This window comes from Phocoena phocoena, chromosome 10 (assembly GCF_963924675.1).
Source record: "Phocoena phocoena chromosome 10, mPhoPho1.1, whole genome shotgun sequence".
In the NCBI taxonomy this organism is placed as follows: Eukaryota; Metazoa; Chordata; class Mammalia; order Artiodactyla; family Phocoenidae; genus Phocoena; species Phocoena phocoena.
Window position 1 is genome coordinate 66,366,524 of NC_089228.1, and position 15,634 is coordinate 66,382,157.

General features: G+C 52.0%; 1 protein-coding gene across 3 annotated transcripts; it reads right to left on the reverse strand.

The window, feature by feature from the left end:
- Positions 1-123: 123 nt before the first annotated feature.
- TULP1 (TUB like protein 1) lies at positions 124-13,988 on the reverse strand. Of its 3 annotated transcripts, XM_065886042.1 has the most exons (15): positions 13,942-13,988; positions 13,775-13,826; positions 13,324-13,402; positions 12,855-13,013; positions 11,592-11,726; positions 10,539-10,640; positions 10,343-10,462; positions 9,506-9,615; positions 6,481-6,486; positions 6,208-6,378; positions 5,902-6,014; positions 4,790-4,901; positions 4,612-4,710; positions 2,222-2,393; positions 124-257 (listed from the first exon to the last, which is right to left on the reverse strand). In XM_065886042.1, the coding sequence occupies exons 1-15, from the start codon at positions 13,986-13,988 to the stop codon at positions 124-126; spliced, it is 1,611 nt and encodes a 536-aa protein (XP_065742114.1). The 3 variants fall into 3 exon arrangements, with proteins under 3 accessions (XP_065742114.1, XP_065742113.1, XP_065742115.1); XM_065886041.1 differs by lacking the exon at positions 6,481-6,486 and having other exon boundaries at positions 9,500-9,615; XM_065886043.1 differs by lacking the exons at positions 6,481-6,486; positions 12,855-13,013 and having other exon boundaries at positions 9,500-9,615.
- Between the last annotated feature and the right edge of the window lie 1,646 nt (positions 13,989-15,634).

Sequence of the window (15,634 nt, forward strand, 5' to 3'; positions counted from 1 at the left end):
GAGACAGCGGGGTCAGCCCCCGACAAGGGAGGAGTCTTCAGTGGGGACTCTGGTGAAGGGACCGTTCAAGCCTCCAAACTGAATCCTTTCCCCAACCCTGGCGGGCGCTGAGGACTACTAGGGTCACTCGCAGGCCAGCTTCCCGTCGAAACTGGAGAGGGCAATGGCGAAGGCCTGCAAGGCGCACAGCGGGTACCGGTAGTCTAGGGTGAAGGCGTCCTCGGCCACGCGGCCGAACTGCAGCACGATGTAGTCGGCTATGGACACAGACGGGGTGGGGTGGGGGCGGCCCGAGACCTCTTGGGTTCTCCCTCCTGGCAGACAGTGACCTCAACATTGAGGGAAGTCCCCCCACTCTTGCATTGGGGCCCCAGTCCTTAGCCACGTCTCAGTTATTCACCCCACCGTCCATCCACCCTCTTATCTCGCCCAGCAAGCCCCACTTGCCTACAGCTTTACCAGCCACGGTAAGCCCCTGAGGGCGGCGACCCTGCCTTACCTTCTGCTGCCCAGGGCTATGCATATGACCAGCCCGCACTTAGAGAAACCGGTCAAACTTCCTTAAGCCTAGAATCCTTTCTTTCCAACGCCTCTGTGGTCTTTGCCCCATTCCTTCTTCCCACCCCCAGACCCCAAGTCCTGTCTTAGACCACCAGCCTCATGGTTCCCTTCCTTATCCAGTGGCCCCCTCAGCCCCCATCCCATATCTGGACCAGGTTTCCAGCCTCAATTCCAACACCTCCCCCAGCATCCATAGGGACAGGATGTTGCTAAAAATACCCCCAACCTCGGCCGACCAGGCTCCACCAGAAATGTGATCTGGAGAGCGGTTTTTCAAGGCCTCAGGACAGGTGACACAGGGGGCACATCCCTAGGATGGAGTGGGGGTAGGGAACTCACTCAATGTTAACCAGTTCTGGGAACCTGGAAAGTCTTTGGGAGATAACGTTCCATATCCAAACCCCTTCACCCTAGTGGGGACCTCTCCCCAAGGCTTGTAACAGAGGACATTTTTACTTAATTGTGTTCAAGGTACATTTTGTTTCCCTAACTCTTCGAGGGCAGGACTTTGACCTCACTGGAGAGAGAACGGTAGAAATGCTTGATTTGTATTTCCTACTCCTAAAAGGCAACCATCCTCATGGGGTTCGGCACTGGAGCCAGACTACCTGGGTTCTAATCCCACCTCTGCCTCTCACAAGCTGTATGTGTGAGTTACTTAACTTCGCTGTGCCTCGGTTTTCTCCTCTGCCAAACAGGGACAATAATAATACCTTCCTCACAGGGCTGCTGAAAAGATTTAATTTTTTTTTTGGTGGTGCAGCTTGCGGAGATCTTAGTTCCCCGACCAGGGATTGAACCCATGCCCTTGGCAGTGAAAGCACAGAATCCTAACCACTGGACCACCAGGGAATTCCTGAAAAGATTTAATAATTCAGTATCTGTGAAGTCCTGAGAACAGTGCCTGGTCCATAGAAAGCCTCATGTGTTAAGTAAACATAAACACTGTTTAAGTGTTTATGAAATAAATTTTGAGGGCCAGGGTAACCGCCTGGAGTTGCTGAGAGACTCTGGATAATGTGCTGCCCTCTCTGAGCCTCAGCATCCTTCTTGGCCACATGGGGGTTGGTCTATCAGTCTTTTTTATTTTTAAATTTGTATTTTTTATTATTATTATTATTTGGACGTGTCACGTGGCTTGCACTATCAGCTTGCGAGGTCTTAATTCCCTGACTAGGGATTGAACCCAGGGCCCCGGCAGTGGAAGTGCTGAGTCCCAACCACTGGACCGCCAGGGAACTCCCTATCAGTGTTTTTTAAGCTCCAGCAGCGTAACTGTCCCTTCAACACAGCCTTACCCAGAATACCCCAATATCTACCCCAGGCTCTAGTCAGTGCTAGAAAGACGGCCTGGAACAGTGAGCCCCAAGACACCTGCTTGGAATATATGAGGCTCCTGGGAACACAATGTCAATGCCCCCGCAGGAGAGAGTGACCTTCCTGAATGTTCTGGCTTCAGAGATAAAGGACAGCTCCACTCCTCTGTGTGTGTGTGTGTGTGTGTGTGTGTGTGTGTGTGTGTGTGTGTGTGTGTGTGTGTGTGTGTTATATAGAGAGAGGGAGAGGGAGAGAGAGATGGGGGGTGGGGGAAAGACTTGAGTAAGGGTTGAGGTCTTGGGGGTGGTGGGGAACAGCCTGGCTTGGGTCCTCAGATACTCACGGTCATCGGCGTGGACAATCTGGAAGTTCTTGACCGAAGCCTGGGTGACTCGGCCTTGGAAGTTGAGGGTGTAGGAGCCACTGTCATCATTCCAGACGGGGGGCTTGTTGTGTAGCTCGATGAGGCTCTCCAGTGTCTTGTTCTGCCAGCGCACCAGCAGCCCGTCGCTGGCCTGGGGTGCCACGGGTGGGGCAGTATTAGGGAGAGGACAGTTAGGGGTGGCTGAGATATCTCAGGACTGGTGGTGGAGGGGTGGCTGGGGACGTGTGCATGCCCTTGTGTGTGTGCAGCCTGGGTGTCAACGTCCATGCAGGGTATCCTTGAGCGCATGTGCGGTCTCTGTGGCGTCCGTACGGGCAGGTTGTGTATCTGTGAGAATGGGCTTTGCTGTGGAATGACTAAGTGGAGGGTTGGAAAGTGGAAAGTAGCATCTGGCACACAGGAGGTGCTCGATGCCATTGGTGCCCAAGGGGGTCTTAGGAACGGCCATATATGCTGGCACCGATTACAAGGATGAACCAGCTATTCTAGGACTTACAAGAAGCTCACAGTTGAGCTTGGAGAGATGTATAGGTAAAGAGTAGTTAAAATAAAATGTCCTGGAAGAGTTTCTGGAAGGAAGGAGCAGTATCTGTGTGATGGTGCTCTTGAGATATTTCTTTCCTTAGTTTCTTTGTCACCTGTTCATGTTCATGACTTAGAATGAGTCCACTTAAGATCGTGTCCTCCAAGAAGCCTTCCTGACCCCATGTCTGATTTAGATGTCAGCTCTGAGCTTCCATAACACCTTGTTCTTAACCATTTCTCCCACTGCACTGTTAACGGACAGAATTAGATACCCTAACAGCATGCACAGTATTTGACTAGTGGCTCTGTGCCTCAGTTTCCCTCACAACAGGGTTTTGTGAAGATTAAATGATTAATAGTGCATGAAGTGTTATTTAGATCAGTTCCTGGCACAGAGTAAATGCTCAATAAATATCAGATATTGTTTTGATGGTAACTCTTGTGTTGATTTTGGATCTTCAGTGCCTGGCTTTAATAAATGATTGTGGAATGAATGAACTGTAAGATGATGAAGAGATACACAAAGCAGCACTGGGTAGTTCTTACCAAGCCCAAACACACGTGGGAGGCACTGCCTCTGGAGGATTTATATGTTTATTCCAGGACGGAAGGAGCAACTGTGGAACCCACAAGCTCTTAAAGACCGGAGCCTCCCAGGGCTCGTGCCCCATGGGTTGGCCAGGCCTCTGATTACAGTGTCTTTCCAGCAGGGAGGGATGTGTGATCAGCTGATGGGAGTATTCTTTTTCATTGCAAATGAGTAAAGTGACATCACTGTGAGTGTCCATGCCAGTCATCAGTCTCTGAAATCCTGGGCTCACCCAACTTGTAGTGCTAGGGAGCAGAGCGTGGGACTGACACACTGAAGGAGGCCACCTCTCTCCAGGCCATCTCTCCATCTTACCCTACCCCTCACACACACACACACACACACACACACACACACGAAACAAACAGCCTTTGCTTTTTAAAATATGTCAATCATATCACTCCTTTCCTCAAAACCCTGATATAGCTTCCTGTTTCTCTGAGTAAAAACCAGTTATACAGACTCATCTGCCCCTCACTGTCACCTCTCTGACCTGCTCCTCCAACCCACCAGGCACTCCTGCCTCAGGGCCTTTGCACTGTCTCTTCCCCCTGCCTGAATGTTCTTTTCCCAGATATTTGCAGGCTTGCTCCTCACCTCCTTCAAATTTCAACTTCTCAGTGAGGCTCACTCTGACCACTGTATTTAAGTTGAAACCTACACACACACACACACACACACACACACACACCCCTCATCTCCTTTCCCTTGTTCGACTTTTTCTTTTTTCCCCACAGTACTTATCACCTTCTAACATACTACACAATTTACTTATTTATCACAATTATTGTCTACTGTCTGCCTCCCTCCACTAGAATGCCAGCTTCATGAGTGCAGATCTTTGTTTTGTCCACTGATGTCTCCAGTTGCCTAGACTAATACTTGGCACTCAATGTATGTGTGTTGAATGAATATATGAATGAGTGATTTGATGTAAACTGAAAAAAACGAAGCAAAACAAAACAACCCCTATTGTGCTTGTTTCGGTGAATTCAGTGAAAAACCCCTGAATTGAATTCATTCCACAAGTTGCCAGAATGAATTTGTGACAGGGTGATGGGGTGACAGGGTGATTTGTGACCGGGTGATGGGTGTGCTCAGGGGTTTGGGTACTGGGCAGGCCGAGCACCGCCCCCCCCCCCCCCCGCCCCCCAGCTTCCCAGGAGTGGGTTACAAGCAGGTCAGTACGGAGCAGGACCCTCTGGGAAGGGCTTCAGGGAGGTAAGGCGCTCACATTGCGGGGCCGAATGGGGACCCTCTCCTTGTCCGAATTCATGCCGGGAATGATGACCGTCATGCGCCGGGGACCTCGGAAGCCCAGCACGTTGGTTTCCTGGGAGGGAGATGCGCGTTAGGCCGGCCCCGGCGAGAGGAGGGGCCTGCCTGCCGCGGGGGACAGGTGGGACTCTCACATAGATCACAGCCGCCAGCTCCTGCCGAAGGCTCCCCACATCCGTGCTGCCTCCGCGGTGCGGGTTCTGCCCATTGTCAAAGACGGTAAAGCGGTTCCCCAGGAGGTTGGACCTGCAAGCAGGGTGGAGCTGGGGGCGGAGCTGAGGAGGGTCCACACCCCTCCTCCCAGACCCTTCCTCACAGTCAAGCTTTGAGAGCTTCCTACCTCAAGCATGGGTGTGTATTAGGACCGGAGCAATTCAGGTCCCCTGCCCCTGGCTTCCGCCATGAAGTCTTTTTAAAAGCTGGATCTAGAAGGAGACTGGGAAGCTTTCAAATCTCAGCTCCGTCTCTTGCTACCTGTATGACCCCAGGCAAGTTACTTGAACTCTTAGTCTCAATTTCCCCATCTGTAAAATGGGCATGATAACAGTATTTACCCCATTTGGTTGATAAGAGGATTGAATGGATTAATATTTGGAAGTTACTTAGAAATACACCTAACACATAGGTAGGCCTTACGTAAATGTTTGTTAAATAAATAAAGAAATAAGGCCTGACTCGGGGGTTCACTTTCCCTTCACCTCTCAGATTTGTGGTGAGGATTGAATGAGCAATATGGAGAGACATAGCACAGGGTAGGTGCTGAATATTTATTCGTCCGTTCAGTTGGTAAATATTTATTGAATGGCTACTATGTGCCACGCGCTAGGAATTCAACCATGAACAAGACAGGCATAATCCCTGTCCCATGGACCTTATGTCCTACTCCAAGTGAGGTCTCTGGACCAGCAGTGTGGGCATCACCTGGGTGCTTCTTAGAAATGCAGAACCTCACTCCTTGCCCAGACCCACTGAACCTTTTTTTGGGGGTGTGGCGGGGGCAGGATCTCAGTTCCACAGACCAGGGATTGAACCTGGGCCACGGCAGTGAAAGCCCAGAATCCTAACTACTAAGCCACCAGGGAACTCCCCCCACTGAACCATTTTAACAAGACCCCCAAGTGATCTATGCCTGTCAAAGTGTGAGAAGCCCCGGGCCAGGGGACAATTCCAGAGTGTCCGACGTGGTGGGCACTCTGCCAGGCACAAGGGGACAGAGGTGACTGGCTACTGAGCTTCCCAGCCCCACCTCAGCTTCCCGATGAAATTCTCCCCTCCTCGGGACAGATTGGTGGGGTCACTGGAGATGAGGTAATTGGCTGTCTTGCTCCGTTTCCGTTTCCTGCCAGCCAGGAGGAACACCTGGGGAGAGGGGTCACAGAGATGCGCTGGAGGAAGGAGGTGCGCTGGAGGAAGGAGGTGCACCGGGGGAAAGAGAAGGCCCATTTGCCCTGCAGCCCTCGCCCCAATGCACTTTGGCTCTAGACTCTCCCTCAGTCTGGGTCCTGGCCCCTCCACTCTCCGTCCCACTGGCTGCCACCTCTCTCCGACCCACCTTCTTCTCTGTGTCCAGGTGCAGGAAGTAGGAGGGATACAGGCCCCGGTCCATGCCCTTCTTGTCCCGGGTCAGCCGGCAGCGGACCGTCTGGCCCTGGGGGGCAGGCCGAAGCACGAACTCCTGGGGTTCGTCCACTTCCACGGGTGGGGATGGGGCCCTCTCCTCCTTCTGGATGGGGGCAGAGGGTGCATCAGCCCCAGAGCACTAGCTTCCCGGCCCTCAGCAGGTCCCCAGTGCCGGGATGCAGGCAGGGCAGGCAGGACAACTCACCGTTTTCTGTTTGGGGAGAGAACAGAGGCTGTTAGAGTGCAGCCGGCCCCTCCCCCAGCAGCTCACCAGGCCATGTTAGGAGGCTCTGGGGAGCTTTGTGCTTTATTACTATTTTGTTTAGCTTGTGGTTATGAGCGCAGGCTTTGGAGCCAGACAGCCTGGGTTCAAATCCTGGTTCCACCACTAACTGTCTGTCATGGTTGTTAAGTTTTAACCACACTGTGACTCGGTTTTTTCATCTGAGAAGTATGTAGGGTTGGGGTGGATGCCTGGGACAGACCTTAGTTTATATATTTAACAGACACTCATAGAAAGTCCACCAATGTGCCAGGAATTATTCTAAGCACTTTCCAAATATTAACTCATTCCTCTTATCAGTAGCTACTGAGGTAGTTGTTCCATTATACAGGTGAAGAAGCTGAGGCTCAGAGAGCTTAAATAACTTGTCCAAGTTCACATAGTAAGAGGTGAAGCTGGGCTTTGAATGCTGTTAAGCCCAGAGCCTTTAGAAAGACCTTCCATCATATGGATGCTCTCAGGGAGTGAACTGAGGTGAGGCTGAAGGTGTGGATTGCTGTGTTCTAAACACATGGTGTTATAGAAGTGTCAGCTACCACTATAATTATAGCAGGCGGTAAATACTCAATGAATGTAACAGCCAACCTCCAACATGGCCCCCGATGCTCCCTGCCTCCTGGTATTTATGCCCGTGTGTAGACCCTTCCCACACTGTATCAGCGTTGGTCTTTGTGACCAATAGGATATGGCAGAAGTGATGGACGGTCACTTCTAAGGCTAGGTCATAAAAGATATTACAGCTTCTGCCTTGCTGTATCTCTTGAGCCACTCTTGGGCTCTGGGGCAAGTTGGCTGCCATGTCTTAAGGAGAGTCAAGCAGCCTCTGGAGAGACCTCCAGCCAACAGTCATGACAGTGAACAATTTTAGAAGTGGATCCTCCATTTCCAGTCAAACTTTAAGAATGACCACAGCCCCAGTTGACATCTCGACTGCAACCTCACAGGAGACCCTGAGTCCAAACTACCCCTGCTAAGCCACTCCTAGATTTCTGACTCACAGAAATTAAGAAAATAAATTGTCATTTTAAGTTTTGGGGTGGTTGTTATATAGCAATACATAGGCAATACAATGAATGAATAAATAAGTTCATTTTGCTCTTTGAAAAACTTTTATTAACTATGTGGTTGCATTAGGCCCTAGGGTGGCCTAAGTGACCACCCTACCATTGCCCCTTCTGTTCTTACAAACCTAGTGCCTTTTGCTATCATGTTCTGTCCCTCACAAGAAGGGGAACCAAGACTCTAACCCCAAGTTTCCCAGCTGGGGAGACAAGGGACTGCCACCTGGGTGTGTGCATTTCAGGTGTAAATGCTGTCTGGGAGTCACTAAGAAGCCCTGATGTGCTGAGGTTGCCCATTTTTGTTGAGGGCAGGTTTGCACTGTGTGTGAAGTGAGGCTGGTGTTAGGGAGGAGGCCCTTAGCCTCCAGGTAAGTGGCATCTCTTCTTCGCTCTAGGCTGCTCTAGAAGAAACTTGGGAAATCCAAGACTATGTTTGGAACGTGACGTGGGGAAAGCCAGACTCATTCAAACATTTCTACAGAGGTGAATTTTGGCCTACTATATTAAAGGCTGTACTGCAGTTATATTCTTTTTGGAAGACAATAAACTGGCCTTTCAGTTATATATCAGTTTCTGGTGATCTTGGCTAATGTGAATCAGTCCCCCAAGACCTGACCACCCCTGTACAAAGGAATAAACCCACAAACTAAGATACTCCCAGGCCCTGCCCTCAGGATGATCTCTCCACTCATGGAAACCTGTTTCTCGAAGACTTTGATCACTTTCTCTTTCCAGTTCGACCTCTCTCTCCCGCTTACTCCTGCCTGTGCATGTTGGTACCTGAGTCCTGTTTGTGAGTGGGGGCTGTATTGGAAATATTTAACAACGTGTTCTGCCCATGGAGACTGCACCGTCAGAGTGGACACTGGTAGGACTGGAAGAGGTCCTGGAGGCCTCTGATGGCCAGTGTTAACCCTTTGGTTGCTGGAAGGTTGGGAGGGCCTGGGTGGGAGAGCAGAAAGCACTCTGAGCAGTATCTCAGAGCAGCAGAGTGGAACTATTTTAAAAACTCAAGTATGGGGTGGATGGGTGGGGAGGTGGGAAGAATTGGGAGATTGGGATTGACGTATATACACTAATATGTATAAAATAGATAACTAATGAAAACCTGCTGTATAGCACAGGGAACTCTACATAATGCTCTGTGGTGACCTAAATGGGAAGGAAATCCAAAAAAGAAGGGATATATTATGCATATAGCTGATGCACTTTGCTGTATAGCAGAAACTAACACAACATTGTAAAGCAACCATACCCCAATTTAAAAAACGTCATAGGGCTTCCCTGGTGGCGCAGTGGTTGAGAGTCCGCCTGCCGATGCAGGGGACATGGGTTCGTGCCCCGGTCCGGGAAGATCCCACATGCCGCGGAGCGGCTAGGCCCGTGAGTCTGCGTGTCCGGAGCCTGTGCTCCGCAATGGGAGAGGCCACAACAGTGAGAGGCCCACGTACCGCAAAAAAAAAAAAGTAATAGCTCAACTACAGCTGGCTGTCAGTCAGTCAGTGTGCCCAGGGATGTGCATGCATGTGTCTATCTGCCTGGGCTCCACCTCCCTGGTACAGAAAATGTGTGGCTCTCATGTGGGGGCCATGAGAGCATCTCCGGCTGTGTCTGATAGTTAGGCTGCAGGGGGGAGGGCTCAGAGCGGGTGACATAAGGCCCCCGGGTGGCCAGTCCCAACCTGGTGACCCCACAACTGCCTCTTCTGTTCTCACAAACCTGGTTCCCTTTGTCCTCATATCCTGTCACCAGAGAGGCAGCTAAGATTCTAACCCCAAGTGACTCCATGGTCCCAGCCCACGAGGTCCCACACTCAGGTCCCCCAAGCCCAGGCCCCTGCCACTGCTCCCTGGAGGGACCTCACCCTCTCCCGTATGGGCTCCAACCTTTTTGCCTTTTCCTTTTGCTTTGCCCTTTTGATTGCTGTTCTTGGTCACCACAGCTGCCACCTCTTCCTCCTCCTCCTCCTTCTCCTCTTCTGAGTCTTTGGGAGTGCCTGAGCATTGTAGGGGAGCAAGTCTGTTAACCCCTTACCCTGGCAGAACCCATCTTGTTTTGCAAGGTACGTCCAACACCCACGCCTCACTTGGACCCCTCCCACAACCACAAGAGAGCAACCCCCTTTCACTATTATCAGAAAGTAATAGGGCTTCCCTGGTGGCGCAGTGGTTAAGAATCCGCCTGCCACTGCAGGGGACACGGGTTCGAGCCCCAGTCCGGGAAGATCGCACATGCCGCAGAGCAGCCAAGCCTGTGCACCACTACTGAGCCTGCGCTCTAGAGCCCGCGAGCCACAACTACTGAAGCCTGCGTGCCTAGAGCCCATGCTCCGCAACAAAAGAAGCTACTGCAATGAGAAGCTCGCGTGCAGCAACGAAGACCCAATGCAGCCAAAAATAATAAATAAATAAAATAACTAAATTTAAAAAAGTAAAGAAAAGAAAGTAATAGCCTCAGAAAAGCTAAGACACTGCCTGAGGCCACACAGCTATTAAAGTGGGGGTCAAGATGCCCCCAGTCTTCTGACTTTATTATTATTTTTTATTGGAGTATAGTTGCTTTACACTGCTGTGTCAGTTTCTGCTATACAGCAAAGCGAATAATCCATACATATACCAAGTCTTTGACTTTAGAACCCCTACTCCTCACCCTATTCTGCATCCCTCCTTCCACACCCACGACTGCCTCTGGATGCCCTGACACCAGAGGCCACTGCCACCCACCTTTCTTCTTCAGAGCTTTTTCCCCAGGGTCATTGCCCCCAACCAGAAACATGGCTGCCGGTGTCTTCTTCCTCACTCTGGTCGGGCTTACTGAGCTGTCCTTGTCGGCCTCCCCGGACCCTGTGTGTGTGGATGTGAAGAGGTCACACCCCCCGCCTCACCCAGAGTCCCTTGTTCCTCCACAGACCAGGCTCACCTTTCTTCTTCATCTTTCTCATCTTGGTCCCTTCCCCTGCTGATGCCTCCTTCTTCTTAATCCGCAGAGGTTTCAGTGGGGGGACAGGGCTTCCCAGGTCCTCTGGAAATGGAGGGTGGGAGTTAGACAAAGAAGAGCCACCTTCCAATCCACTCATTGTTCCTTCAGTCCCCAGGGAGGCCCAGAGCACCTTCTGCTTGTCTTGTTTATAACCCTGAGCCCAAAAAGGACTGGATGAACACCAGGAGTTTAATAAGTAGTTAATGAATGAATGAATGGATGAATGCCAGGCCTCCTAACTGAGCCTCTGAATCCCAGCTCCCACCCCATCTCCTCCAGAAAACCTCCTGTGGTCAGTGCTACAGACAGTCCTCCCCGCCCCTCCAAGAGGCCCAAGGTCCTAGCTACATGTCCACATGTAGACCAGACCCCAGTACCCATGGGGCAAGGTGCCCCAGCCAGGGAGCTATCACAGCATTTATTCATTGATTGATTTTTTACTATAATCACTTTGATACTTTTGTAAATATCATAAAAATAATTCATCTTGAGTTTAAAAAAATCACAAAGAAAACTAAAATCCTCTGCCCTCCCTGGCTCACAGAGCACCCTGGGCAGGGGGCTGGGGGGATGGTGGAGGGAGCACATATTGATTTAAGGACCATCGGAGGGAAGAAACCACCAAAGGGAAAAACTCTTGGGTCCAGGCACCGGGGAGCTTTTTTTTTTTTTTTTTTTTTTTTTTTTTTGCAGTACGTGGGCCTCTCACTGCTGTGACCTCTCCCGTTGCGGAGCACAGGCTCTGGATGCACAGGCTCAGCGGCCATGGCTCACCGGCCCAGCCGCTCCACGGCATGTGGGATCTTCCCGGACCGGGGCACGAACCCATGTCCCCTGGATCGGCAGGTGGACTGTCAACCACTGCGCCACCAGGGAAGCCCATCTGGGGAGCTTTTTGATGTCTCAACTCCTGTGTATCCATGAGACATCAGGCATCTCAGGGGTAGGGCTAGTTTTGTGTGTCTTTACCCCCTCTGGACCCTCAACACCCACCCTTCGGACCCTGGGCCTTGGCCTTCCTCTCCTTGATGTCTGCAGAAGCCTTCTCTTTGGGGGGCTTCTTGGGAGGCAGACGGATTTTCTCTTTCTTTTCCTTCTCCTCCTCGTCCTCTTCCTCCTCCTCCTCCCCTGCAGGTAAAAACTGCTCATAACAGGGGCTGGGGTGGGCCCCATTACGTGGGGAGCCCAGTCCTTCCAGATTGCTGGGAGGCGGTGAAGGAGCTGGGGGTAGGAGGCTCCCCTTCTGGAACAGAAACAGGAGGAAGAAAGGAGTTTCGGCACCTTCCTCAGAGAAGGGGGTGACCCCAGAGTCTTCCAAGGTCTACAAGTCAGGAGAGAGAGCTGGAGTTGGGGGGATGCTGGGGGCTTGGCAATCCTGTTTTGGGAAAACGCCCTTCTCTGCAGGTCCTTCCTCTCTCTCTGGGACCCTCAGCTCCTCACACACTCTCCTGGGGTCTTTCAGTTTCCCCTTCTCTGCCCCTTCTAAAAGACACCTGCACTGCTTCTCCCGCTCTGCTTCTCCCTGTCCTGGTCTGTTGCTGTTTCTAACTTCTAGCCAGACCCGTCTGAGCTACCTCCGGCCCCTAGCTGCAGGTTTTTGTGTTTTTTTTTTTTTTTTTTTTTTTTTTTTTGCTGTACGCGGGCCTCTCACTGTTGTGGCCTCTCCCGTCACGGAGTACAGGCTCCGGATGCGCAGGCTTAGCGGCCATGGCTCATGGGCCCAGCCGCTCCGCGGCATGTGGGACCTTCCCGGACCGGGGCACGAATCCGTGTCCCCTGCATTGGCAGGCGGACTCTCAACCACTGCGCCACCAGGGAAGCCCGGTTTTTGTGTTTTTTAATTTTCTTTAATATTTTTTTATTTTTATTTTTTGTTGGCTGTGCCGGGTCTTAGTTGCAGCACGCAGGATCTTCCTTGTGGCATGCGGGGGTCTTTAGTTGCGGCATGCACGTGGGATCTATTTCCCTGACCAGGGATGGAACCTGGGCCCCCTGCATTGGGAGGGTGGAGTCTTACCCACTGGACCACCAGGGAAGCTGCAGTTTAAGGTAAAACTCTTAACCTCAATGTGCCTCTGTTTCCCCCTCCCGACGATGGGACAAGAACACGAGAATAAAGATTTTCCTGGCTCAAAGACGAAGCCAGGGACGTGGACGCGGTTTTTCCGAATTGTCTGCCTCTCTCCATCTGCTGTTCCTGTCCAGCCCCTTCCCTCCCCCTTTCCAGACGCCCCCTTCCTTCTGGCGCTCTCTCACCGTCCTCCGCGTCTGGGGCGCGGGCTACCAGGAAGGTCTCCCGGGGGTCGCGCTTCTTGGCCTCGGGGTCCCTGAGGAACTTGGCGTAGACAGTCTGTAGCTCCCGGGCCTCGGCGGGCTCCCGGGAGGGCTCCTCCCGCGGGCTCCTCCTCCGTCCCGCTGAGCCGAGATGCGCGGGTCAGGCGGGACCTCCAACGGCGCCCACTCCCCCTCGGGCTCCTCACCCTGGGGTCTCCCTTGGGCTCTGTTTGCACCTTGGACATCCCTCTCCCAGCTTTCATCATCCCTACACTCCTCCTAACCCCCAGCTCAACCCCAAGCCCGCTCCGCCGCTTCCCCGTCCAGTTACACCCCACCCACGCCCCTGCTCCCGGGGGGGTTCCCAGACTCAAGGACACCCTCGCCTGCGGTCCTTCCCTCCCGTGACCCTCACCCGGGGGGGCGCCCCGGGGCCCAGCCTTCCGCATGCCTCCAGGTCTCCGGGGCTTGGATCCCGTGGGGCAGGGGGACTCTGGGGCTTCTGTCTTCTTCTTCCTCAACTTCTGTCGCTGCAGAGTGGGGGTCAAGAGGAGGGAGGGGAAGGAAAGGGGGGCTCTGAGGGCTGCCTATCACTCTCTAATCCCTTGAGCCGCCAGAAATAACCACAGATTATTGGGAGGGGAACTGCGCCCCTTCCTGGGGTGAGGAAGGATGACCCCCTCCCGTGTACCACGGCCACCTCCAATGCCCCAAAGCCCAAGTTCCTCCCCTGGACACCCCATACCTCCAAACACCCCCTTCGTGCAAAAACAAAACAAAACAAAAACCTCCAGGGAAGCAACAAGCCCCAGAGGCTGCTGAGGGGGACCCTCCCCACTCTCAGACCCCCTATGCTGCGTGGGGGGCTCTTTCTGTCTCTTCTCCAAGTAGGGGTGACATACCTGCTTGGTGCGCTGCGGGACCTCTGGGCTCTGGCCTTCCTCCTCATGCCCGCTGAGGGTAGCAAAGGAATCAGTCTGTCTCCCTCCCCTTTTCCTGCCCCTCCCCAAACCCTCCATCTGGCCCCCCCACCAGGGTTCAGGTAGGATGAGGTGAGGGCTTTCCAGACCTGTCTGAGGCCCACACCTCTCGGAGGGTGTCGTCCTGCAGCGGCATGGTGCCTGCACCTATCCACAGTCCCTGCTCTGGCCACCCTGCAGCCCTAGAAGCTTCCCCGAGGGCCCCAGCTAATCCGGGCTCAGCTTCACCCCCACCTCCTGCTGGCTCAAGAGGGTGGCAGCACTGTGGGAGGTGCTCCTGCCTGGAACCCACCCCCCTGCCTGGCCCACTGAGGGAAGAGGCTGAAAACTCAGATCCTCAGCGGCCTGAAGGATGGCATCACTGTACCAGGTCCTCCCGTGCCCGTGCCCTGAGCTTTGGCTTAGAGATGCTGATTCGATAATTTGTTGGTGGTAAATGGGGCATGGGAAGAAAATATGACATCAGATCCTGTATTTATCTTTCTTTTTCATTAAAAAAATAAAAACTAGGATTTACTGATATTTAATGTATATGGATTGATAGATGCATGTGTATATACTTTATAAAGAAACACGCCTATATTCTGGGTGTCCACCTAAATATCTTTTTACTGATCAGGAACTTTTTTTTTTTTGGCTCACCTTGCAGCTCGTGGGATCTCAGTTCCCCAACCAGGGATCAAGCCCGGGCCCTCAGCAGTGAGAGCGTGGAGGCTTAACCACTGGGCCACCAGGGAATTCCCAGGAACATGTTTTTTAAGAGTTTAGAGACAAGGGATGTAGTGTTGATGTGATTAATATCATGGGAGAGGTTTGGCTAAGTGCAGAGGAAGCCCAGAAGAGGGGCCCTATTGGGGGTCCTAGAGGCTTCCTGAAACCTGATCTAAAACTTGAAACTCAAAAAGGTGAGGGGAGTTCTGCAGCCAAAAAAATAAAAAAAGAAAAGAAAAAAGGAAAAAAAAAAAAGTGGGATGGGCTATACCTGGAAAGGGAACTGCAAGATAGAGACCTAGAGGTTGGGAACAGGCAGATGTATTCAAAGGTCTAGGACTAGGAAGGAGGCAGCTGTGTCAGGCATGGGTCAGTCCTGAGCCCAAGCTCTAAGCTCTGCCGCTTAAGAGGTGAATATCCTTGGGTGACATTTTAACCTCTCTGGGCCTCCATTTCCTCATTTATAAAGTGGGTTTGATAAAGCACTGACCCAGTAGGGATGCTGTGCAGATTAAGTGAGATGACAGATGGAAAGTTGCAAACAGTGAGCGCTCAAAAATTGGTAATTATGTGCTGCTTTTCGGAGCACTTCAGCTTCATCTGTCTCCTCAGCACTTACAGCACAACTTGACACATGATTGGGGTTCATTTTTTTCATGAGTGAATTAATGAGCACAGTTTTTCTTTTTTTTTCGCTGTGCGGCTTGCGGGATCTTAGCTCCTGGAGCAGGGATTGAACCTGGGCCTCGGCAGTGGAAGCGCCGAGTCCTAACCACTGGACTACCAGGGAATTCCTTATTTCATGTGATTTTCACTGGACAAGAGTCCAATGAGATAGGCGAGGTAGAGATTATTATCTCCATTTTATAGGTGGAGAAACTGAGGCCCAGGGGGGTGAAGTGACCTGCTCAGTATCAGCCAGATGAAAACCAGCTATGTCTCCTGTCAGAGCTTTTGTTCTTAACCCTTTTATATTTTATACAGTCGAAACGATTAGAGATGGAATTTGAATGAAACAGTCTTTTTGTCTTTCGCCACTTCCTTGGTCCACCTGATTCAGATGCGCCATAA